The sequence below is a fragment of the Stigmatopora argus genome, chromosome 21, assembly GCF_051989625.1.
Source record: "Stigmatopora argus isolate UIUO_Sarg chromosome 21, RoL_Sarg_1.0, whole genome shotgun sequence".
In the NCBI taxonomy this organism is placed as follows: domain Eukaryota; kingdom Metazoa; phylum Chordata; class Actinopteri; order Syngnathiformes; family Syngnathidae; genus Stigmatopora; species Stigmatopora argus.
The window spans coordinates 5,386,642-5,413,594 of record NC_135407.1 but is presented as its reverse complement, the minus strand read 5'-3'; the positions used below and the strand labels follow the sequence as shown (position 1 = coordinate 5,413,594).

At 42.5% G+C, this 26,953-nt stretch overlaps 1 protein-coding gene across 1 annotated transcript; it reads left to right on the top strand.

The window, feature by feature from the left end:
• The first annotated feature begins 37 nt into the window (after positions 1-37).
• On the top strand, positions 38-18,687 carry trit1 (tRNA isopentenyltransferase 1). Its single transcript, XM_077591254.1, has 11 exons — positions 38-247; positions 5,932-6,072; positions 6,642-6,743; positions 6,951-7,102; positions 8,242-8,384; positions 8,465-8,576; positions 10,652-10,764; positions 10,844-10,921; positions 16,963-17,072; positions 17,574-17,691; positions 17,921-18,687. The coding sequence occupies exons 1-11, from the start codon at positions 89-91 to the stop codon at positions 18,082-18,084; spliced, it is 1,392 nt and encodes a 463-aa protein (XP_077447380.1). The 5' UTR covers positions 38-88; the 3' UTR covers positions 18,085-18,687.
• Positions 18,688-26,953: the final 8,266 nt, after the last annotated feature.

Sequence of the window (26,953 nt, the reverse complement as noted above, 5' to 3'; positions counted from 1 at the left end):
GCCTGTTGCCCCGCAACGAAGCCCCGCCTCGTCGCGTCCACAGAACGCGCATGCGCAGATTGAGCTGCCCCGGTTAGAGAGGCGCATCATGGCGGCGTCCACGCGTGGCATGAAGCGTGCCCTGAAGAAAGCGATGTCGCCGTCTTTGGTGGTCATCTTGGGAGCCACGGGCACTGGGAAATCTAAACTGGCTATTGAAATCGGAAAACGGCTACGCGGAGAGATTATTAGCGCCGATTCCATGCAGGTAAGAAGCGTGACGACGCGGAGAAGGACGCCGTTTCAATTGACAGCTAGAAGTTAGGCTGTCCAAAAAGACAACGATTCGCACTAAATAACATTTACTAACTTTGTGAAATGTTTGTACGACTTTTGTTTGAAGATTGCCTCTTGTGCACGGTCAGAAAATGTGGAAAACGCGCATTCAACATTGACGCTCGTCCTGAATATGCCATCCTCTGTATTTGTGGATTTGTTTGATGAATAGCTCATATTGGGTCAAAGTATTATGTATATTAGTTGATGTATATGTGCATTTTTTTCACAAAGCTGGCGGAGAAATGGAAAAACGCGTGTTTTATGACAGCGCTTCGTTGCACAGGAAATTCTGACGTTATATCCGCTTAGGGAAAAAAATGCGGCCGTCTTTTCCGTTTTCGGTGCGTGAGCCTTCATATAACCACTTTTTTTGTTCTAAAAGCAAAATAAAAGCACTTTTTTTCCTTGTGCAATTCCACAAGTGTCACGCTAAAGCACAATGGCTTGAACAGGGTTACTTTATTTGAACTTTGTTAAATAGAAAAATACTGTAGATTGGTCAATTTCTAATCAAGATCATGTTTTAATGATTCTGATTGGGGTTTTATGGACTACAAAATTGTATTGTCACTAAAACTAAAGTTCATATCGATACTAAAAAAAATACTATTTTCCATAAATGGGAAAGATGAAGAAATCTGTACGCCAATCTTCATATTTAAAAAGAATATTTTTTTCTAATTCATGTCGATATTTTTAAGATGGTGCCCAATGTATAAATATGCATTTGGCAAGTTTGACCCAGTGTGGAGTGGTCACCTTTATCAGAGAAAATAACATTACCATGGTAACCAGAGCAGTGTACGGTCTATTAAAAAGACTGTTGGCCCTCATTTGCATCTCAAACCAGCAAATCCTGACATTTGGAGTGCACCTGTATACTGACATTTATGGCGACACCAGCCCGAAACCCAAAAGGACAAGACAGATGGTACATAAACACGGTTGTAAAAAGCCAAGAATATAACTTTTTTGTTAATATTTAATGCAGTCATTAAATATTGTGATATAAGAGATAAATATCTTAGGATTCTCTTTGGCCCATCCTCTCCGATTGGTTGTAGGCTCCATCACCATGGCGACCCACCACGCTGAAACGGGTCACACGGACTGACACTCATAATTGTCATTAGCCTCACGACGCCGGACGTCTTTGTGACGTCTTTGCCCGCCTCCCGCTTGGCTTTTGTGTTGTGACCTTGAAAACGGGAGTCAACCGATTCTGGGTCAAATACATTACGCGTCGAACATCCCAGCCCAAAAATATCTCCAAAGGCCAGAGGGTCTCTGAGGCGAGAAAAAAAAAGAGTGCCCTAGTTCGCGCGCGTCACTCCCGTGAGGACGTCCGGGCCTGACGGAAGGTGGAAAAAACGCTGATGGGATGACGGAGACTCAGACCGTGCGCCCGCTGGAGCGACCCATGTTGTCTTTGGGATAGGAAACAGTCTGGTCTTGTTTGGGAGAAAGCAGCATTGTGCTGAGCTGGTGCAAATTCAGCGCCGCGCTACGCCGACCCGGCGGCCGATAGTGAATGGTGGCTGGGAAGTAGCCATTGTCCCGGATAGAATCGGTTCCCACAGTCCCTAACACTCCTATTGTGTTCTAATCAAGCCCCTCTCAGTGCCCCCTCTGCTCACACTTCATTTAGCATGCAGGAGATATTATTCCCTCATTAAATGAACATCCTATCCATAGCACACATACACGCACAACGTCTGAATGTACTATCAACAAAACCCTGCCGTTCCCAAAGTGAGGTGCCAGAGACCCCGCCGCAAGTCTTTTTAGAGGATTCCAGAAAGAAAAAAAGGCCCGCCGTTATGTTTCGTCGGTGAGCACGATGGGAAATTTCCGTTTTCACAGGAGCCGGTCAGCTGGTGCAGAGGAAGTTAGAAGAGGCTTAAATTAGCCGGTAATTCATCAAACTGCACGCAGACCTCAGATGGAACTGGGTTAATAGTGCGCTACACCGACAGCGCCGCTTAATGAATGCCTGTTTTTGTGTAGTCCACATCGAAGTTATTGAAAGAGACTGTTTGTTTTTGCGCTCATAAAAAGGAGCATCTCTGCTGGGAAATCCAATTTTAAGGCCGATTCGCAGTACAACGAAAGAACAAAACGAACTAATCAATGTCATTTTATTCTTTTTTTGTTTTTTAACCCTAGAATGGTAACCCTCTATTCCAGGGGTTACCTTTCGAGCTTCTGAAATAGAGAGTTACCATGGTTACCAGGGGAAAAATGGGTATCCTTCATTGCACCGTCTTGCTTAGGACCCATTTTTCCCCCGGTAACCGTGGTAACCCTCTATTTCAGAAGCGTGAAAGGTAACCCCTGAAATAGAGGGTTGCCATTCTAGGGTTAAAGCCATTTCAGATCAGGTTTTTTTTTTCTAGTGACCCTACCACCAACCCCGATTATGCCACAGGGAAAAGTGAATTGGGTCACTTGGACCATGCAATGTAAATCCGGCCCAAGTAAACATATCAGCTGTAAAAACAGGCACTGTCAACAGCGGCCTATTGCTGGATCATCATGTCTGGAATGATGAATTGACATTGCTCCTCTGCACTCATTCGCAGCCACCGATGGCGACAGACGTATTTTGGTTCTTCAACAAACAATGTGATGTTTCTACAAAATTTCAACAACAAGCGTGGGTCAGCTGGGAACAAACCAATACCACGTTTAAGACGTCTGCTGAAAAACTAATAAGAAACGTCCATTCATGACATTGCACTTGAGTGTTGCTGCATTGCTTAAAAAATCTGAAGCATTTTGCTCATAGACCAGTTTGACCAGTGGAGGTGAACGAACCCAGTTTCCGAATGCAAATACAGGAGCAACTGGTTGTTGGGATGAGGCCGTCGCACGCCATCTGCTTATCGACGTATTCAACACATCCTCCGGTTCACAGTCACTTCTCCCCCGCCGCCATCACTCTGACCTGTCTGGGTTCGTGATGTATCTGCTTATCCTAAGATTTCGACGTCGCCTTCTCCCACTTCACATTTTTGATGAATGACATCATCCGGTGCGGGAAAGGCGCAAAAAACTGGGCTGATTACGTCGGATTTCCGGCCGCCACGCTCGCGTGCTTTCAATGGAGCGGCAATGGCGGTTGGCGGCGGCTACAGTAACTCCAAGAAGAGGAAGGATGGATGAAGGAGGAACGGCATGAATGATTTATTAGTCTGCCATTACTGGGCCATTCCCCACAGGGTAGAGGAGAAAGGAGATGGGGGGGATTAGATTGTCGAAGGGTTGATCTTTGAGGGAAAGGATGGGGGGGTGGTCATGACCTCCAGCTACGCGATGCAAACCATAAAAACAGTGATCACTACAGCGTGAACCTCAATGACTGTAAAGGAGTCTAAAGAACTGTCCTTATGTTTCCTCATGACTTGAAACGCTCTGATTGTCAAGGGCAGGAAGTGATAGTATATTTGACATCATCATCATGGAAGCGTTCCTCCCCAGTGAAATGGAGCCCCCGCTGCTTCATCCTCTTTTCTTTTCTCAATGAATGTTTTTCCTCTTTCCCGTTTATGTCTTTGTGATCCGCCTCCTCGCCACACGCCAAAGGAACAGCTGTTTTGCGGGCCAACGCCGTCCCACCGCGGGCCCTCCCGAACGCCGGACACTGAGCTCATTGTTTAATCACAACCGCGCTTTCATGTAGGGATCTCCCGATTACACGTTTTTGCATGTGACTCCATGTCGCCTGATTTTTGAGTTCTGATCTGAAAGACCAAGGGTGTCAAACTCGGGTTTGTTCGCGGGCCGCAATAACATCAACTCGATTTCATGTGGGCCGGACCATTTTAGATATAATATTTATCTTTTTTTGTTTTTAATTGGATTATAAGAACTGGATCAAAAGCCCTAAATATTCAGTTTTTTTTTATAGATATAAAACTGTTTATTTGAATTTTTTTAATTAAGGGAAAACATCTAATAATCATTAGTTTTTTCATTTAAAATGGAATTTAAAAAAAATATATATTCAATATTAAAGTGGAAAACGGAAAATATTTTTATATATTTTAGATTTTACAAAATGCTTTTTGACCTCAAAACACCAAAAGAAAAATAATGGATAAAAAATTTCAATTATTGATTTAAAAAAGGGAAAATCAGGAAATATAATATACATCTATAATCTTCATTTGAATTTGATCCTAAAACAGAAAGTTGGCACTCACGATTTACTTACTCGGGCCGCACAAAATGATGCGTCGGGCCAGATTTGGCCCCCGGGCCGTCACTTTGACACCTGTTTGATAGACGTAGATGAAAAAAAACACACAAATCCCATTTTTCAGCCATGTACCACCAAAATAAAATTGTTTTTTTTTTGCATAAATAAACTTATATAGCCAATAAACTTGGTCGCACAATGTGATAAATTGAACTATTTTTGTTTTGTGATTTGTTGGGATTTTTACTGGAAGGTTTGTTTCAATAGTGCCAATATAAATAGAAAAATAAAATATGCCAAACAGTTGGCGGTAAAAGAAACAGGTCGAAAAATTTGCTACTGCGTATGTGTCGAAGAGAAAAAGAGCAGAGGGGTCCTGATGGGTAACGTGTGAAAATTGATAGGGAGCATCCTGTTCTCGGTAACAAGCACACGTCGCTCCTCAGTCTGCTCTTTCGGCTTTTTGTCTTTTTTTTTCCTCCCCAGTGTCTTCCTTGCAATTTTCTCAGGCTTTTCGTAAAAAGCGAGTGGAGCTTGAAAGATGCTTTTTTTCATCCATCCATGCGTTCGCACGTGCATCCATCCACTCATCCTGTGGCTTGACGGTGGTGTCGTGCAGTGAATCAGTGAATAATTTATCACGTTGGGCTGCCCCGTCATGCTGCACCCTCGCTCAACAAAACACACGTATATTGCTTGCACAGTGCTTATGAAAAGTCGAGCCTAACCCTTCCAAATTGGCAGATTTGCTGATTTTTAAAAAAAATGGAATCAAAATAAATGAATCACTTACCGTATTTTGCTGTTTGATATACCCTACACCCCCCCCCCCCCCCATTTAATATACCCTGCTATATTAAACGGCAGGGGTATATTAAATGGCACACAAACGGTAGGCTCAAAAAAGCAAAAATCATTTAATATACCCGGGTATATTAAACAGCAAAATACGGTCATTTGTTCTAGTTTGTTAAAAAGTTCTAGTAGGCTTTTTGACTATAATGCTGCTTATCTTGCGTATTAGTTAAAAACTCAACAGCGTTGATTTTTAGAGTCAAGTGTACAATTTGCTTCATTGGTATCAACCTGAAGTTCATATTTGTTTATACAAGGTGGCCATGGAAGCAAACACTTCATCTTGTGAAAATCCGTGATGGACTTTGACACCCACCTGTCACATACCTGCAGGGTAACAACCCCGCCCCCTTCCCCAAGCGGCCCTCCCACCTCCCTACTGTTGCAAAGTTGATGGCGATGGTGTGTTGTCACAGTGGATTTTGAAACTAGATACCGATACAGAAACGCTACATCGGATACGCCATTTGTTTACAAAAACGTATTGAGACAGACTTAACAAGAAATCAAGATGGCTGTCAATCTTCCTCACATTCTCTTCTCATATGCCCCACCAGGTGTACCAAGGTCTGGACATCATCACCAACAAGGTGAGCGCCGGGGAGCGCGCCCAGTGTTGCCATCACATGATCAGCTTCGTGGACCCGCTAGTTAGCAACTACACGGTGGTGGACTTCAGGAACAAAGCCGTGTCTTTAATATCCTTTTCCTCGCCATCTTTCGTCCCCGTCGCTCTGAGCGCACTCCCACCTCTTGTCACCTCTTTGATTAATAAGCGCTTCCAGAAAGGGGAGTTCATTCGTAGGGCTCTTAATTGGCTGCCACGTACTTGAACTAAAAAGGAAAGGTGTCTGGAGTCGTCGACACGATCTGCCGCTCGGCGCTTGCCGCACAGATGTGAAGGGAGCGTGCTATAAAAGACACGGTATTATTAGAATAGCAGCCTGCCTCACTTACTCACCCACTCGCCGATGTGATGAGGGGATGCGGCGGATCCGAGAATAGCCCCCCCCGAGTGACTCCAACCTGCTGAGAAGAACCGGGAAATGGCAACGGGTGTAAATACAGATTAGAGGAGGTACAAACAAGGCCTCCTGTAAGGTGGCGTGGAATGAAAAGTGGAGGCGATGGGTGGAACAACACATCAAGGTGTCACTCAACGAGCACATTATGCCGTCGGATTGTTTTAAAATGTGTGACCTTTTGTGTAATTGAAGCAGCTAATAGGATAGCTTTGGGTTTGCTTGTCTTTTCCTTAATGTGACATGACATAGATGATATGCATCATCAGGATAAGCTGCCAATCATTGTTGGAGGAACAAACTATTACATTGAGTCGCTGCTTTGGCGAGTTCTAATGGACACTGGGGTGAGTAGAACTTGGATATCTCACTTTTTTCAATGACAGACAATGTGTTAATTTGTGAAATTACATGAAAGCAATGGCAATGGTAGGAGGATCATCTTTTTTACAGCAACTGCTTCGTCTATTATCAACAATGGCTCCTAATGAGTTCATCTTATTTTATTAAAAGATTAATATGGGATTTTTATTTCCCTCGGGGTCTGTATACAGAGGGAAGATTTAGTGGATGGGGCAGGGGAAGATAATGATAGAAAGCTGGAACTGGAGAAACTGGGAGGAGCTGAATTACACAAGCGACTGATGGAAGTGGACCCCAAAATGGGTGCCATGCTGCATCCCAATGACAAGCGCAAAATTGCAAGGTAATCCATACAGGTAATGCCCATATTGAAATATAGAAATGATGTAGAATTGTGTCCGTCTTTGTTTTCTCGCCGTGAAAAGGCATGTGTGTGCGTGGCTGAATACAACAGCAATATGAACACTTCTCGCTAATCATTTGTAAATAAAAGGATCATCTGCTAATAAGTCAACAAACCTCCCCTGGAAACTCTTTGCGGAAATACGTTGCTTAAATGTGTCATAACAGTGCTAATGCTGAGTCCTTGCTGACACAAATGAGAGTTTATTTGCACAAGAAATGCACACGTGAGACACACTCTTGACGAGTTGCAGTTTGCGCAAAGCAGTTTAGGTTACCCCGCTCTTCTGCGTGACGGGAAGGAATCATCTTTTTTTGTGTGTGTGTGTGTCACTCGCAGAGTGCAAGCCGGCCTGAGAGTTTGTCATGCTGCTAAGAATATTTCATGAGTAAATCATGAGTGCCGACTTTATGTTTCAGGATCAAATACAAATAACGTTTATAGATGGATATTATATTTCCTGATTTTTTTCTTTTTAAATCAATAATTGCATTTTTTTAATCATTTTTTTTCTTTTTGTGTTTTTAGTTCTAAAAGCATTTTTTTAAATCTAAAAATAAATATATAGAAATATTTTCTGTTTTTCACTTTGTTATAGGTAAATAATTAAAAACAATATTTTTTTCCCTTTGAAGAGACAAACAAATGATTAAAAGACTTTGCCTCACTAATAAAAAAAAGCTCAACTAAATATTGTTTTAGATCTATAAAAATTGAATATTTAGGGCTTTTGATCCAGTTCTTTTAATCCGATTTTTGAAAAAATATCCAAATATTATATCTAAAATGGTCCAGCACACATTAAATTGACGTTAAAGCGGGCCGCGAACCAACCAGAGTTTGACACCCTTGGTTTAAGATGAGAAATACAACAGAATGTAGGTTGAACTTAAGATTCTTTTGTGGGTAGTATTCAACAATACATTCATAATTTGCTGCGTGCCAATAAAAAGTGGGCCACGAGTCGTAGTTTGGAAACTGCTGGTCTAAGGCTTTGTGAATAGATTCCAAGATTCATGAAAACATATAGGAATGAGTGTTTTTTATTTTTATTTAGCTTCTCTGCTATTGTTTTACAGGAGCTTGCAAATCTATGAAGAAACGGGCGTTCCTCATAGCTCCTGGCTGGAGGAACAGCGAGGCCAGCGAGGCGGTGATGGCCTGGGGGGCCCGTTGAGGTACCCGGACCCTTGCATCTTTTGGCTTCATGCCGACATGAACGGTAGGAGTAGTCAACCGTTGGCTCCTTGTCACAGCTTTGGACGTGCTTTATTTTTTTTCTCTCATTTCTTTCTTCTCCAGCTCTGGGCGAGCGCTTAGACGCACGCGTGGAAGAGATGTTGTCGAGCGGCTTGATCGAGGAGCTCGGGGACTTCCACGCTCGCCTCAATCAGCAAAGAGTGCAGGATGACAGGTAACAAAATCAATAGTTTGTGGGCCAAAAATAGCCATCAGTAACATTTGGGATTTGACAACAACAAATGGGATTGGACGTCGAGCGCCGTCGAAATTGCCAGCCTTCAAATCTGGCTTAATTCAAACAACAAAGGCTTCTTTGCGTGCGAGTCTGTTCGCTATCGGCGCGTCAAGTTCAAGATCACGTTCCCACTAGAAATTAATGATCCGGCACGGCAGAAGGATCTTCTTCTCCTTGAAAGCAGCGTCACGGCAAACTCAGCCAAGTGATTCTTCTCTTATTTATGCTCTCCTTCCCAGTCTTGACAGGTCGCCATGTACCCAAAAAAAAAATACAAATAACGGAGCATCCAGTTTTGGCAAAAGATCTCTCAGGAATTGCTACCAGTGTTTGGTGCTTTTCTTTCCCTCCCTTCTAGTTAATGGGACGCTGCCCGTTTCTCATTCCATTTTGTCAGTCCGCAGCCTTCTCTTGTACCATCAGTAATATCATCACCAACACCCCCCCCCACCGTCTGCGACTTTACCCCTCATGACTCCATCGCCCGGCTGACTTCTCCCGCCAGACATCAAGGTCAAATCTCCCTCCCTCGTCCTCCGTCGTTCCTTTTCACCCTCCATTGAATCGACATTTCCTGCGCGCCGTCGCTATTCTCGGATTTTCTGTCTGGAGCCCACGCCGCCGCCGCCGCCCATTTTCTTCTCCCTCCGTCCCGATCGAAATGTGTTTTTTTTTCTAGAGGTTAGCTCAGAGTAAAAATGAGATTATGACGCTATTTTCGCTGTTCCGAAAGAGGTCAGGTCGCCCGACACGGATCTGTGGACGGGAAGGTAGCGGGTGAGCTCACGCACACGCGGTTCTTCTCAAATTGGCGGCGATTTGACCAAATTGTTCCAGGCCTCGTCTGGTTTCCGCTCGCCACCGGAGGGTCACCGCGTCACTGCGGCGCAGTGTTTTAATGTCACCGTGTCCCCAGAAGGGACTCAGTTCTTCTCGCGCTGACATTCTTTGCTCAGGCAGGGTAAAATGATGGCTGTCTAGAAAGGTTGTTTTTTACTTTCATCAAGGGGATTTGGTTGCGTTTGTGGTCTTTTTATGTGAAAGCTAATTGAGTGAATCTTCAGTAGAAATACAAAAAAACGAAATAGACCCCCCCAAAAAACTGCCAATCAGAAGGCTCTGTTTATGTTCATCCTTGTTTTATGAATTTAAATGAGTTCATCACCATTCGACGGGCAGGATGAACTGTACTGACAAGATGAAAATAATAGAATTAAATAGAATTTGAATCCTTGTGAATATGGTACATGGTCGATTGGTCGCCCGGAAGGTAAGTGATAATTACCATTTAAATCGTTGCTCAAATTCCCTAAATACAAACTGTGAATTACTATTTAGTCATACTTACTGCCCTATTAATTATTAGGCTAAAGAAAAGCTCAAAATTTCCCGGACTTTTATTGTTTTTTGTTGGAGAACTTGTTAAGACCCTGACGGACGTAGCTTCTTAAAGGGACAACGCATGTACATACAAACTCTTATACACTCACACGTCGGCTCAGTGAAACTGCTCATGCCCATTGTTGGCTTTTATTGATGCGTAGACCGTGTTGTTTTACCTTGTTTTGTCGCCGGTCTTTTGGTCACCCGTTGTCGCGGTCGGGGCGACCAAAAGACCGGCGACCAAAAGACGGTGACCAAAAGACCGGCGACCAATCGACTGCACACGGTGAATATTGCCATGTCTCTCCTCCCACATTTCAATTTGTCCCAAATCTGATAGAATCCCTGGAAATTAAACCTAAACTGAGGATTTTTGTCAGTTGTTCAACTCAAATGTTTTCAGCAAGAAATAAAAGCTCAAGTTTTGATCACTTGACATTTCAATTTAACATGAAAGAAAAGTGCATGTCCAATCTCATTAGATTGTTCTTGTTTGATTTCTTCCTCGGATCATTTCTTTCCACGGGCTGGCCTTTGTAAAAATGCTCCAGATTAAAGCCGTGCCATCATTGATTTCGTAGCTTTTGTGGATCACTTTTATCTTTACGCCTGCTCTCTTCACCTCGCAGTCAGAACTACCAACACGGGATATTCCAGTCAATTGGTTTCAAAGAGTTCCACGACTACCTGACGGCTCCCGAAAGCAGCACGCCGCAGGAAAGAGAGGCGCTCCGGGGCAGAGGTCGGTGATTTCTGTCTGGTGTGAATGAACGCGTTGGAGAACGCCGCACTCATCCATCTTCTTTTCAATCTCCGCTTAGGTATCGAAGCTTTGAAAGTGGCTACCAGGCGCTACGCTCGCAAGCAAAATAAATGGGTCCGTAACCGCTTCCTCAAACGTAAGTCCTGTGCTCTTAAACATCATGTGCATGCGTACACGAGCGACACTCTTCATCTGGATGAGATTTCTACACTAAGCCTCTCTGCACGCAGTATGTCGTGTCATTTCTACAGAGTAGCGTGTTCATTCATATTAGTGCTGCGAGGGAATGTCACACTCACCCCGCACTTATTAACCACACGTTTTTTACTAATATTTGGTGTTGGATTAAATCCTGTTTGCATTTGTGCTCAGGACAGGTAAAAAAATGTGTATTTAAGCGATAGCTGGGACACTTTTTCCATATTTACACAAAGGGAAAGTAGTTTAGCCCAGGCAATTTCACTCATTTTTAGATGTATTTAACTCTTTTCATGTTAAAGATGGTGATGGATGTCCTATCTATTTTGATTGGAAGCAATATTAGATTTCTTGGACAGCATATATATCCCCCCCGGAAATTCCCTTTTATTTTCCGGGTGTGATTTTTCGCAGGGGTTAAAGTTTCAAATGAATCCCAGCAGGTTGAACTATGGAAAGCTTTTTTTTTTTGCCTAAGTCAGCCACACGAAAGACGGAATAGGCGCACGTTTCTTTCGCCAAAATCAACTCGAGGTTTGGCGTACGTCCTTATCCGCTCGCAGATGGACATTTTCATTGGTAAAGGATCTTTACGGTCATTCCGACTCCCGAAGGTGGGAACCGGCGTGCTCCCGTGCCCCGCCGGCAGCATACCCTGAAGTAACCCAGCCGCCTAATCCTGTTAGACCCAAACGGCTTAACCCACGCCAGACTCTCAACCTAAATTCTCTCTCTCTTCCTCCGAGCACCAACACACACACACACACACACGCCATCTGCCGTGCGTGTGACATACGTACGTAAGCCGTCTGAATTTGTACACGCCGTCGCAATGTCCGTGCGTCGCTCTTTGTGGCAGGGGGGGCTCCACAAATCTTGGCAGTAATAACACGTGACCCGCTCAGTTAAGTGATAAAATCAACTTTTTGCATTTAAACTATAATCTGATAGGTGACCACCGTTGTAGCGCAGAAGAAGCTCTCTTGTGTTTTTGCCTTTTTTGGAAGAGCAGAAATGAACAGCCATGATTTCAATCCTCATTTTATGAGGGCCCAAGTCAAATATTTCCACTACAAATTTATGGGGAGTAAACCAAGGTGACACTTTTTTTTCCTGCATTTCAGGTTTTAAAAAGATAATCCCGCTTGCGTGTCAGCGTTTCCGGTTTCCTTCAAAGGCAACACAAAGAACGATAATCCGACTTGTGTATCAGTATTATGTCTTCCTTCAAGTGAAATCGATGGCAATTTAGGAAAGGATAGGACAGGCGAAGCATTTATTGTGAGTCCATTTAAACAGCGTAACGTAACTGAACCGAGGCAAGTTACTCATTGTTTAGTCCGCTCTTATACATGTAGGCCAGCAGTGTGTTCAACTTTTACCCAGATTGTGGAAAAAATAAAGCAGGCATTTAAACGTAAGGGAAAAAAATGTTTCCATCCATCGCTACTCCAATTAATTCAAGATATATCACTAATGTACCACACCTCCTCGACAATTACTATCAATCTACTTTCCCATTTAGTAAGACCCGAAACAATGTGAACCTTTCCTGCCAAGTGAACCAGAACCAAAAGGGGGCTTTCCCTACTCGGTTGTGCATTTTCACACTCGCCGAGACGCGAAAACGATTTGTATCCAAGCAACCCAAGAAGTCCATTGTGGACGACATGGTCGCTCGCAAGTGATCAAACTGGTTTCCCCGCCTCGACTTTCCAAATCTTCCTCTGACTGCTGACCTCCTTTTTCCCTTTGAGCACAACACAGAAACGCGTGCGCACCGTATGAGCAGGCTAATCCCCTCGAGCGCTACGAAGCTGCCGGGAATTTGCCCCGACCGCTCAGACTTGGGAAACTGGGGTCAACGGCGGGGGGCTACCTGTGCGTGTCGAGACCAGTGAGTCAAAGGCAAGCCAGATGACAAAACTGCTCTATACATAGACTGAAACACACAAAGATGAGCCTACTTTTTTCCATTTCAGGCCTTTCCTTCAAAACCCCCGTGACGTTTTGATTATTCGTTTCCCTGATAAGCAGGTCAACCAACGCAAATTAAATACATTTTAATTGCTCTCTAGATGTATTGCTTGTAAGACGTATGCATGTTACGGGCGCGCTTAATTAGCCGACTTAATTATCCGGCATGAACACAGAGGATTCGAGGCGGTCATTAGATTCAAACTTTTTATGCAGAAACGACTCATTGACTCGAGGGGTGTTTTTTTTTAAATTCAAATTCTCAAGGGACTCGCGAGCCCACGCTTTTCCGCCGAAACAATACCCAGGTGTATTTTGGTGGGAGGAGCCTCGTGAGCATCGAGTAACACGGGTGGTAGTATCTTTTGCGCCCCCCCCCAAAAAAATGTTAGCCTTGGATAAAGAGAAGCAGGCAACACATGGACAGCTGTGTCGATCGAGAGCTTGGGTGTAGTAGGGTGGGGGGGCGGAGGGGTAACACGATCTGGCAGTGGAAACAGGTGTGGGACGCAAGATTATACCCTTGAAGCTTGCACATACACACACAATATGTGATCAAGCTAAAGGTGTTGCTATAGAAACCAGATGAGGAAGTGGAGGTGTGTATTCATGAACATTACCATTTCAAATGCTGGGGATAATTCTCCACTTAATAGCACAATAAAGTTCACATCCAGAGATGAATATACCCTATTTTCAGGACTATAAGGCGCACTTAAGTCTTAAATATTCTCCAAATTAGACAGGCCGCCTTATAATCCAGTGTGCCTTATATATGGAAAAAAATAAAATGTGTCATTCATTGAGGGTGCGCCTTATAATGCGGTGCGCCTTATAGTTGTGAAAATATGGTGTGTATATATATATGTATATATGTGTGTAGGTATGTAGGTAGGTAGGTAGGTATATATGTATATATATATTCCTCTTCCACTTATGTATATATATGTATATATGCGTATGTATATATATACACATATATATATATGCATATATATATATGTATATATATATACATATATATATATGCATATATATATATATATATATATATATATATATATATATATACATATATACATATATATTAAATAATGTGATGCTTTATTTCCTGGTCTCAAGACCAGATCAGCTCAGGTGGTCATTTTGTTACAATCTTGTAAATCAAACCACTATCAAACAACTCAATATTTGTATTAGGAAACTCACAATAGTAACAAAGCATTGTGCAATATTTGTCAATATCACTTTACACTGACCTATTCGGATTTCTGGAACGTGCGCTAAACTACCCACTTTTGTTTACAATTTTAACGTTAGAAAAGAAAATGTCATCCCTACATAAGGTCCCCTACCCATTATGCTGATGGGAAATGAATGTTTCTAAACGTAGGATTGCCCTTATTGTACATCTGGCGGCTCTGAAATAAACAAAAGACAAAAAGTGGAAGAGGAACCGGGAGAAAGAGGAAGGCGCTTGTGAATGGAGGCATGTGTTGTAGTAATCCAGCGTGGATGATGGCCAGAGAGGCACAGCTGCTTGTTACGTTTTCTCCTTTTTTTTTTAAATATACACGCTCCCTCTGCAAATACGGTTCAACAAATGAATGCTGGCGCGCTCGATAGCAACAGGTGGACTGCTGTTTCAACTCGGGTGAGCAGCTGCACACCGTTGCTCGTGTTACTTTGTCCTTTTATTTGTTTTTTATACTGCCATTTTTCAATTTCGTATCAACACCCCTTTAGAGTTCAATTTCACAAGAGCGACTCCTTTATTCTCAAAGAGGCTTGTCCCAGGTATGCCAGGTGACGCTCACCCCCGTTGTCGCCTGAGTATTATTGTAACCGTTAAAAAGGTTCCTCTCTATTTACAGTATTCAGTAAGCACACCAGTGAAACCTGAAACTCTTATTAACAGCTGCCTTGGTCAGAGCGTTCTGTATAGTTGTATAAAGATGCTTAAATGTTTTAAATAAAGGCCCGTTAAGCTCATGTACAAATAATAAATTAAAAAAACAGCATACCAAAATAGCTAACTGTCAGGTTAACTAACAAGCTGCAACTCAAATATTGTTTTTGTTAGGCGGGAAGAGTCATTTTGGCACATTTTGTGATCAGCTTTGTCCCAGCACACTAAAAAGCTGAATGCTGTGTGAGAATGCCCTCCACTGGTTAACTTGGAAGCCACAAGGACATTACGTTGGCAATTAATTAATCAGCCGTATACAAAATATGAAAAATCAAGCTCCAAGTGTCGATAGAATCTGGCCTATTCTACCTAGCTACCAATTTCCAAAACGATTGGTTCACAACTGACAAAAATGTAGTATTCAAAATGAGTGTCCACAAGAGCAACAACAATAGGAGCGGCGACTTGGTAGGCTTTTGGCCTGTAAAAACTGTGAACCTCTGCTACTTTTGTCATCCTGCCCCCGCTGTTTTGTGAAATTACAATGTTTTTCTTTATATTCCAATTTAATTTACACAATCTACAAAGTTAGAGTTTAGAATCGAGAGCCCTCATTGGGCCACAGCAACAGTCAGTGTGTTGAAATATGTTAAATGTGACCATCGGTTTTGTCATTTGCCGTGTGCGGTCGATAGGTCGCCGGTCTTTTGGTCGCCCGTTGTCGCGGTCGGTGCGACCAAAAGACCGACGACCAAAAGACCGGCGACAAAACAAGGTAAAACAACACGGTCTACGCATCAATAAAAGCCAACAATGGGCATGAGCAGTTTCACTGAGCCGACGTGTGAGTGTATAAGAGTTTGTATGTACATGCGTTGTCCCTTTATGAAGCTACGTCCGTCAGGGTCTTAGCAAGATCTCCAACAAAAAACAATAAAAGTCCAGGAAATTTGGAGCTTTTCTTTAGCCTAATAATTACTAGGGCATTAAGTATGATTAAATAGTAATTCACAGTTTGTATTTAGGGAATTTGAGCAACGATTTAAATGGTAATTATCACTTACCTTCCGGGCGACCAAAAGATCGGCGACCAAAAGACCGGCGACCAATCGACCATGTACCGTCATTTGCAATGTGCTCATAATGTGGATTAGTTAAGGGTTTATTATGTGGTCAACTAATGTTCCCCTTGATTATTGTGTTAAATAAATGAATGCCAAATCGTACTTTCTTTCCTTTATATATGGTCCGACTTCCGCACGATGGTGGTTTCAAGACCAATTTTTTTTTCAACATCCACTTGATTGTGTGGGTGTGGAATGGATTAGCCTGGACTCGAGTTGGCTATTAGGACTTAATTTATTTTACTGGCGTGTGCCTGCCTTCTCCTAATTAGCTTATACCTAAATACAAAACTCTCCTTTTATATTTCGCAGCCACCTGACTAATGTCTTTCTCGGAGGTGCTCCGTTTCTACCGCGAAAAGGTCACCTTCACTGCAGGCGTTCTTCCTCCTCCATCCCTTCCCCCCAGTGATTCTGCTCGTCTTCAGTCGATACAGGGCAGCGTCTGACAGACGAGCGGTGCGGGGATTTGGACCCAGCCCGGCCGGGAGACTTGCTGACCGACGCAGAATGGTCGCACGGGGGTGGAACTGTTAGAGAATGAGTGAAAGGCTTGAGAGGGGGGGGGGGGGGTCGAAGGAGGAGACATTATCGAGCCGCTGTGAGTCAGCAGGTTGACGGCGCTCGATGGCGCGGCACCGACAACGTCACGGCTGCCGGGAAATGTTGCCAATAACGCGCCCGATCTATATCCGCCTTCTCGAAACACCTCGCTCATTACCTAACGGCCGTCCAAGGAAATCGGGGTTAGATAATCACGGCGCACGTGATTGATCATCAGACACGCGGCCGGCCGAGAGATGGAAGTAGCGCTTTTTTTTTATGACGTGTCATTGATCAGTATGCTGGATGTTTATGCGAGTGGCATAAATCAGGTTGGCGGTTTTTTAGAGGGCAGCCAACGTCGGCCTTGTAGGGTGCATAATGTGCGTGAGATTGACCCGATCGTGTGTGTGTGTTTGTGGGTAGGACCCGGTGACAGCGTGCCGGTGGTGTACGGCCTGGATGTGACGGATGTGGAGAGATGGGAGGAGACCGTGCTGAACCCTGCACTGCAGATACTGGACAGTCTCCGCAAGGTGTGGCCTTCTTACTGCTGTTTCTCGTCTCCAGTGGCAGCACATTAGCGATCTATTTTGTTCCCCTCTTTCGATCTGAAGTATCATTGATAGTCTCCGCATTCCGCTTTTAACACAATGAGGTGTCTCATTTCCAAGTATTAATGGAAATTCAATGAACTCTTCATAGAAGCAACAATTTAACGCAAGGAATGCATTTTGTTTTAGTCATGTCAAGTTGGCTCAGACAATTCAATCACTGAGAACAGGATTTGCTTCAGTAGATGCTTTGAAAACATTTCATCTTCAGTAACAGATCAATGTATTTTCACATTCTTGTTGTTTTCTCTAGAACGTGTTTAGCGCAGCTATACTGTGAATCCCAAGTTATTAAACTGTTTGAATGCGCCAAAATCACCAGTAGAGGGCAGCAAAACATTTTACGTTACATTTAGCGTTATTAAGACATGATTTTTAAACATCTTTTTAACCCAAAATCCACCCATATTTCTATTTTACCAGGGGGAGGAGCCTCTTTTTCCACCAATCAGGGTGCAGGGTGCTGAGCTTACGAACAAACGGAGTCGACATACTTGCGACCTGTGCGACAAGGTGATCATCGGCGACATGGAGTGGGCAGGTGAGATCATCGGGCTCACTTTACACACCCAAGTCCACGTCGAATTAAACATTGGCTGACATTGATGGCGATGGGTGTCAAAGCCATTGAAACTTTGAGCGCAGACAGCCATGAGTCGAGTTCAAATGGTTTTAACGTCCATCTCCATCAATGGCTGCCAATAAGTTACTCGTGCCCGGTCGTGATGGCGTCGTTACCCCGGCGTCACACGGAGCTCTCTACCTCGCAGCTCACCTCAAATCCAAGAAGCACCACTTCCACGCGAGGAAGAAACTTAAGTCCGACACTACGACCAATGACCAGTCTCATTTTACCGATTCGCCACTCGCCACAGACGCAGGGACTCAGACAAACCCGTCGGAATTCTCCCAGGACGACCAATCGGCACATTAAAGAAGCAGCCATGACATTTTAAAACAGGCTGTCAACTACAATATGAATTCAGTTTGGCATCACATGGACTCCCCTTTTTTTCTAATGGAAACACGAAGCACTACGTTTTCCGTGTTGACAGTTCCATGAAATGCTGCTTTCAGTTGGATTTTTTTTTTTTTTAATATTCCACAATTCATCAAGATGACTTGGAGGAATTTTTGTCCAATTCGCCTATGGAATCTTTTTCTTCCCCAGTTTTGTGGACAAAACATATTTGGACTTGGATAGCATCAGAAAACGTGGCAAAATCAAAGAAAATATGTCATTGCCCTATTTTGTCATAGTTTAGCTGATTAAGATTTTTCGAGACTTGGGAGATTTATTTTCTACTTCAAATTGGAGATTCTCCATCATGTCTTAATTTTGCAGCAAATACAAACATTCAACAAGACTAATTTATAAACACAAAAACGGACTGACTTTACATTACTGAATATTGTCAAAACAACAAATGAGGTGCCTTTCTTAACTGCTACTGTTTGTAAAAACTTTGCATTTACACATTTTAGCCCTGTGGGTTTTTGTCACCACTATTTTTGAGAATAAATATTAAAAATCAGATTTGGGCTACCTGTCTTTTTCGATAATACAATGGAGAAGTTTGAAAGTAGACCAGTTGAACTGTGTTGAAGTAGTCGGGAAGTAGAAAAGCTTGTCTAAAATCGTCCAAAAAAGTAATCATGTGTAGACGCATTTTCTGAAAATAGCTAGCTAACAAGAGATTTGCTCGGTCATGTAATTGCACACTTGACGGCTGGCTTTTCCATCCTTGGCAGAGGTAACAAAGGTCCCCATGCAGCTAATCTTTTTATAACCCTCTTGTGTGAATAAGTCCCTTTTTTCCTTCCTCTCGTGGGCGGCTTTTTTCGAGATATGAACTCAGAAGCTACTTTGTTTTCTATCCCTTCTTGTGTCATCTTTGTATTCATAACATTGTACGTCATGTTCCCAGTGGGGAGGCTTTGAATTCATTCAGTCATGTGATGTACTGTTGCATACAGTTTTTGGATGCGTATCCTGTCAGCTGCTTTGTTGTGACACCTTTAGGCGCTTTGGAAAAAAAAAGGGAACTGCCGTTTTTCATTGACACCAGGTCTGATCTGACCTGAACATGGCCCCGCAAGAGAAGGGGGTGAAAGAGTATCCCGACATGCCAGGCCGCAAGGTTAATTGGTGATTTGCCCGAGCCGACGAGGTGAGTCTACACACTCGACTTAAATCACCTCACTTATCACACACAAGTTCATTTTTGTATTTTTTTTGCACGGTAACGTGCTCGTAACATAACAAACAAATTTAAATGAACTTGGATTACGATGCAGACACTCAAAAATAAGTTTAATCGAACCTAACACTAAACTTAATTCTAATTTTCTTTGACATTTTGATACCTTTCTTCTCCTGGGTTGGCTTTATTTGCCCCTGAAAGTAACTGACTTTCAGATGTTACCTATCGAGGGTTGTTTGCTTTTGTCTTCCCTTCAAAATATTCCCAAAATGATGCACACAAATGTCCTCACAATAGGATAACGCACGGCCACTTGCCAACGAGAAGTAGTATATACTCTCGTAAGTCTCGTATTAGCGATCGCTCCGCCATTCGCACTGACTAACGGGAGAAAAAAAAACACTGAAAAAATGCAACGCTGCGCCCAGTGCTCGCAGAGACATTACAAAGAGGAAGTTGCGTCTGCTCGTATATCAAAATTTGTCTTGTATCTCAAGATAAATATCTGCTCAAAATTTTACTCGTATCTCAAATTGCCCGTGTCGGGGCACTCGTATGTCGAGGTACCACTGTAATATGAAACGGGAAAGGGGGATTCAATTTGGGGGTCAATAGGTCAAAGGCCACAAGGCCAGAAAATACATTTTTCATTGGATTAATACAATTTGCATTGATTTTGACTTGAGAGGATTTTGAGTCAAATCGGCGCTAAACATGAGGCCCACGGAGGGGGAGCTGCCGACTAGTTATGTAACACGGGGCCGGAGCCTATAGGATGCTTATTGTGCGTCTCGACTGTTTGCCCTGGATTTATTGGCTCACGCGTCTGGCTTTTCGCAGCAGCCACTTATATCACAGACCGCCTAGAACGTATCCCCGAATTTTAAACGACAGATAATGCTTTGGTACTCACTAAGAGATTTTTAAATAGTACTGTAAAAAAATGTACAGTGGTACCTCGAGATACGAGCTTAATCCGTTCCGGAACTGAGCTCGTATGACGAGATTCTCGTAACTCGAGCGGACGTTTTCCATTGAAATGAATGGAAAACAAATTAATTCATTCCAGCCCTCTGAAAAAACACCAAAAACAGGAGTTTTTTTTAAAGCAATCTATCTAGTGTTATTTGCTGTTGTATTGCCTTCAAAATATTCCCAAAATGATGCACACAAATGTCCTCACAATAGGATAACGCACGACCACTTGCCAACGAGAAATAGTCTTTAAAGAACGATCGCGGGACCTTCTTTCCTTAGAAAGAATAACAGGAAATACAATAGTTGACCTTACCCACGTATTGATTGTGGGTAATGAAGTTTTATTCTGAGAAAGGTTGCCATTGCCTATGGGTGTTGTGTGCACGAGTATACTTCATTACCCAGAAAGCCCTCTTTTTGCCCGCGCGTTGTGCGTTTCCTGGTCGTATGAGAAACTCGTCTGAATTAATCGTTCCGTGCTCGTAAAAATTGTTACACACGAAAGATATGCAAAAAAGACCTGGCTTGGTCGCATCACGAAATTTTGATCGCATGACGGGCGAATTATTCGATCGAAATTTCCGCCGTAAGACGAGAATTTTGTATGACGAGGTACTACTGTATTGTACTGTGTCCGATAGCAGTGTATCATCCAGTGACTGAGCGTCCAGGTAATTTGACATTAATCCTAATCTCTAATCCCATCGCTCTAAACACTCGCAAGCCATCTGGCGAGACGCGGGAAACGCGCTGACACGCACGAGAGGCATGACATGCGAGAGGTTAATTGGAGCCGCGCTATTTGTGCTCTCTGGTGGCAGTTTAGGATGATCCGGGTTACAATATGAAGAGATGTGTGGGTGGGTGGGCGTTTTGTTTATCTCTGGGCGCGTTTTAAATCCAGTGTTTGTGGTTGTGAATGTGGTTTTGTTTGCATTTGTGTGTGTGGTTGATTGTGTTTTTTCATTTAGGGTTTGTTTTTGTGTGTTTTGGGTAGTATTTGTCAAGCTATTTTTGTTATTTGCTTTCGTGTGTGTGTATTGTGCATATTTGTTTATTCATTTGTTTAGTTAGTCAAGTCTATTTGTATAACCCTGTATCACTAATTGGTTCCAAGGGTCTTTGCAGGCAAATAGTTAGTCTAAATCAAGGGTGTCAAACTCGGGTTGGTTCACGGGCCACATTAACGTCAACTTGATTTCATGCGGGTCGGACCATTTTAGATATAATATTTAGATTTTGTTTATAAATGGATTAAAAGAACTGGATTAAAAGCCCTGAATATTCAGTTTTTTATAGATCTAAAACAATGTTTATTTTAGCTTTTTTTAAATATATTTTTAGATTTTACAAAATGATTTTTGAACTAAAAACACAGAAAAAATGGATTAAAAAATTACAATTATTGATTTAAAAGGGGGAAAATCAGGAAATTTAATATACATCTATACTCTTCATTTTAATTTGATCCTAAAACAGAAAGTCGGCACTCATGATTTACTTTCCCGGGCCACACAAAATGATGCGGTGGGCCAGATTTGGCCCCCGGGCCGCCACTTTGACACATGTGGTCTAAATAAATGTATCAATCAATAACATTAAAATAGTAATAATAATATCATGTTTAAAGAAATATTATAAAAGCAAATCAAGGGTGAAACTCGGAGAACAGGCAAGGCAAAGTTTAAAAAGTGTTTTTGTTTTATTCATTTGTTGGTGTCATGTGTTGGGATGGTTTGTGTTATGCAAATTTCCAATTTTGTGCTTTTGCGTCTTAGTACATTTTGTTTTGTTTGTGGTCTGTGTGTACTCGCCGCTCCTATTTGACACGATTCTCTCATTTACAACCTTCTAAACATTGATGTTTGTGTGCGTGCCCTTTTAGTTTTGTATGTTTTGCAGTCTTATCAGGAACACAAATCGGAAGTTGCATAAGTGCAGGAAACAAGAATCTCAGGTGTGACTTACTCCGTTTTGTTTGTGCGTGCGCGCTTCTTTTACCCGCTGCATTATTGATTACGCAAAAACACGTAACGCCTCATAACGTGAAGTGCGATTTATGCAGCAACCGAGTGGCAGATTCTTATTTGTTGATGTGCTTTGTTTGAGGAAGTGCTGCATGAACTCCATTCGTGACCGCCAACTTATGCGCCGTTTTTCAACCGTGCATGAGCGATAAAAATGGCAGGCCGGCAAGAGTGAGAAATGTGATTAGATGAGGAAAGCCATTAAGTTTGGACGCATGCTCGCCTGGCGTCTCCCCGGTTGACTCTAAAACCTCCTCCTGGTCTCTGCTGCATATTTCCTGCTTGGTTATGTAACACGGGGCCATTCGGTACTTTTTTCTCCCCCCTCCTTTTCCCGGAGCATAGCGTGCCTTCCTGTTTTTTTTCCAGCCACCTACTGAACTCCTTTCCCTAGACGCAAACATACACACTCTTCCCGGGCTGCTTATTATTTTAATACGTGTATGGCAGCTTTCTTTGTGTCTTCCATCACACCTAATTTTGTGTATGTGTGTGTGTGTGTGTGTGTGTGTGTGTGTGTGTGTGTGTGTGTGCTAGCGAGACAAAAGAGGCAGCAGTGTCTGGCTTTCCTCCTTTGTCGCGTGTGGGCGGGTACCGGCTCTTTTTCCCGCCAGTGCGGCGTTTGCGGGTGGGTTTTTTATGGGGCGGGGCGGTAAAAAAAAAGACAGAGCTTTCCCGCCTGATATGCAAATGAAGGCTGAGTAGGAGGGTGAGGGGACGCCCATTCTGCGGCGCTTAACGCATTCGTTGCTGGACGCGTAAATGCGTCTTATCGGTTACTTTTTAACCCAACTGTTTTTATTTTTTCATTTTTTTTCTTTCTGTAATGCCTCTTAGAGAATACCCACACATTCATTTGCTCATTTTCTGAACTATTTATCCTCACAAGGGTCGCAGGGGATGCTGGAGCCTATCCCAGCCAACTACGGGCAGCAAGCGGGGGACACCCTTAATCAGTGGACGGCCAATCGCACAGCAGTATACCCGAATGTGGACATACTTATAGATTTGAACGCAGGCGCGTGTGATAATGGGTATTAATGACATCACAAGAAAGGGCGGGCAATGTGGGATGCTCGCATTTGATTGGCTAAAATGGTACTGGCATTAACGATGACATTGGCTTTAATTTACATTTTTCTCCCCTGTTATGCGACAGAAACAACATACCTGCCAACTTATACGTTTTCCACGTTTTTTTTATCATTTCAAATTGTGTACGCCATATAACTAGTAGCAGACAAAAACGTCATCGCCGACTGCTAATAGTATTGACATGTTTTAGGCATGATATGCGCACTCGCATCCCCGCTTTTTCACAATATAAATATTTAAAATAGAATTTTCCACTTTTCCGTGTCGCATTTGTACGGTTTTATATAAATAAGGGGAATTGGAATCTTTAATAAGGAGAGGTTAAGAGGTATGAAATAAATCTGTTTCTTTTCCAATATAGCTAACAAGATTCTTTCCACTAGGATGCACATAATGGAGATGTTAGCGTTCCCTTTTAGCGCATCCGACAAAACTCGATGCATTCTATGTATTACTGTACTCAACTGCTACGCGAATAGGTATGTTTTATTCATTCGGCGTATCCTGCGCTTTCTTCATAATGTCGTTAGGATGTAGTCGAGGATACCAGTGCGCCGAATCGATATTTGTAGGAGAAAAGGTCAATTCGTCGAGGGTCTGCGTTGAAGAATCAATAGGACGTTGTGCAACCCGGCTGTATTGAATCAAATATGACACCTGTTGCGGGTCAGATGCCGTCGTGTGCGGTCGATTGGTCGCCGGTCTTTTGGTCGCCGTCTTTTGGTCGCCCGGACCGCGACAACGGGCGACCAAAAGACCGGCGACAAAACAAGGTAAAACAACACAGTCTACGCATCAATAAAAGCCAACAATGGCCATGAGCAGTTTCACTGAGCCGACATGTGAGAGTATAAGAGTTTGTATGTACATGCGTTGTCCCTTTAAGAAGCTACGTCAGTCAGGGTCTTAACAAGTTCTCCGACAAAAAACAATAAAAGTCCGGGAAATTTGGAGCTTTTCTTTAGCCTAATAATTAATAGGGCATTAAGTATGACTAAATAGTAATTCGCAGTTTGTATTTAGGGAATTTGAGCAACGATTTAAATGGTAATTATCAATAACCTTCCGGGCGACCAAACGACCGAGTACCGATGCCGTTATCCAACTGCGACTGAAATCAAGGCCGACTCTCCCGTGAGTGTTTACAAATGTTTGGGAAAGTCACGACAGCGTTTCTTCGAATGATGTAAGTGGCTTTTTCAGGGGCCCCCCCCTCGCCGTTTCGTACGTTAAAGTACGCACCTTCGCAGAAGAGGGCCCTTTGTTCGAAACCAGGGTGACGATTATGTGCGCACACGTGTGTCCGACAGCTGCGGCCGGTCTCCATGGCGTCTGATGTTACGACGCCGTTACGTAACGTGGAAAAAAAAATAGAGAACTGGCAAACTGCAGCGTATAGCAACAGGTTTTTCCCTATATTTTGGGACCCAGAGAGGGGAACATGTAGTCGGCTTTGGAAGAAAGATTTATGAGCAGCGTGTACATTTTAGGTTATATTTGCTTTTGAACATTATTTTTGGGGTGAGTTTTGTGTGTGGTCACTCACGTTGACAAGTATACATGTCAAATGTGGTTTTCTGGGTGGTCTGATACTAAGTTGCTATGAATTTTAAGTTTGTGAAAAAAATTTGGTTCCATACAGTACTTAAGAGACACTTAAACTTTCAATTGCTAGTCTTTTTTTCCCCTGTTTGTGTCCTTATCCGCTTCAGTTTAACCTACATCATTATTTCCCGACCCCAACCCTAATGAGAACCACTTAAGCGTCCTTATCAAGATCATTTGTGAGGGTAGATGGCAGCATATCAAATACAGCGCTTCCCCTTGTCGGGGATTTCGGCGGTTAACGTGGAACAAAAGCAAAGTTGCATCGAGTTTAGGAGTTAGCGTGCAGAAGTTTTCATCTGGATTTTTTTGAATATCTGAAAATGCAGTCGTTCTTTTTTTATGACGGAGTTCAAAATTCTTTTTTATGCAAATCTGGCTGCAGGTCAGAATCATGATCAGAGTGTGATGTAGTTACTCTTCTCAATCTGCAGATATTGATTGGTTTGACCTTTTTAAATATGACACAGATCTTAGTATTCAGCCAATGAAAACTGATGTTTCATCAAATTTCCATCCTGTATGCATATTTTCCGCTTAAAGATCGTTAAATATTAAATGCGCAACATCCATTGATGACTACAGAGCAAAATGACCACTTTCACATGGAATTACTTCCAAAATGCCTTTATCCATAAAGACTTTAGTCGCCATTGACGGTGACGGTTTGGGTGTCTATCTCCTTCAATCCCAATCAATTACAAATACAGTTATTATTATCCCCAAATAACTTTTGTACATAAGCTTATTAAAGTATATGGCATTTATTGACACCCTAAATTGAAGCCCTAAAGTTGAATGCGTATCATTTACGAGGTAGATAGACTAGTTCTGTTATGACCACCTGACAGTTAGGGCCAAAAGTACACTTATTTGGACACACACATGCTTCATTTAGTCAATGGGCATGTTTTGCATCGCAGTTGTTCACGTGTATATATATAAGGGGTGGCTACATATTTTCCAAATTCACTTGCCCAGCTTGAATGTGTATAACATTACTCATGAAGTGATGTGTTGATCACGTTCAACTGTACACTGGTTCCTCTGTGATGATCCAGTCAGTTTTTCAACAGTCCTTTGCTGCTCTCTGGTGGGAACTAAATGGGAATACACTACTACAGTGATGAGGGACAAGATTTTTTTGCTTGTGGTTTTAAGATTCTTATTCTTGGAAGATTTCTCTGGTCTAATATGAAGCTAATGCATCTGTTTCTGTTTAGGATTATGATCATAAGGATGATTGCTATTTAAAGTGATGTTCAAGGTTTACCACAGAAAAGTGGATGATAGAGAAGAGCAGTGTTTTATTGAAAATGAAATTAAGTTGAGAGGAATTAGGAAATTATGATTAATTGTAAGCTTTTAATAACATGTTGGCTGCCAATGTACTTTGAGTGGGAGGGCTGCCAGTGAATGATTGCGTTGATGTATACAAAACACATCAGGGATCATATTTATAATATGGAAAAATGGGTCAGTAGTGCAGAAAGATCAATTAAAAATAAGCGTTAATCTATAATATAAGTGCAACCTGAAAAAAGCAACTTTACACTAGTTTAGCAACCAAATGGATTGATTTGAATGTCGTCAAAGCTGTGCCACAACGATGTTAAAATAAAGAATATTTTTGAGAACATTACAATAAGTAGCATTTTAAAATATCCATATGATTATAAAATAACAAACAGGTACGAACGTTAGAATGAAACACTTCAGCCTCAGGTTCATGTAATAAATGACAAGTTTATTGTTGCACAAAATGTACAAAATAACAAGCAAATGGACAGACCCTCCCCCCAGATCACCCACCCAAAACCCACACACACTTTTGGACACACACACACACACACAAACACACACCACTTTTCCCCCCTTTCTTCCCCAGCTCACT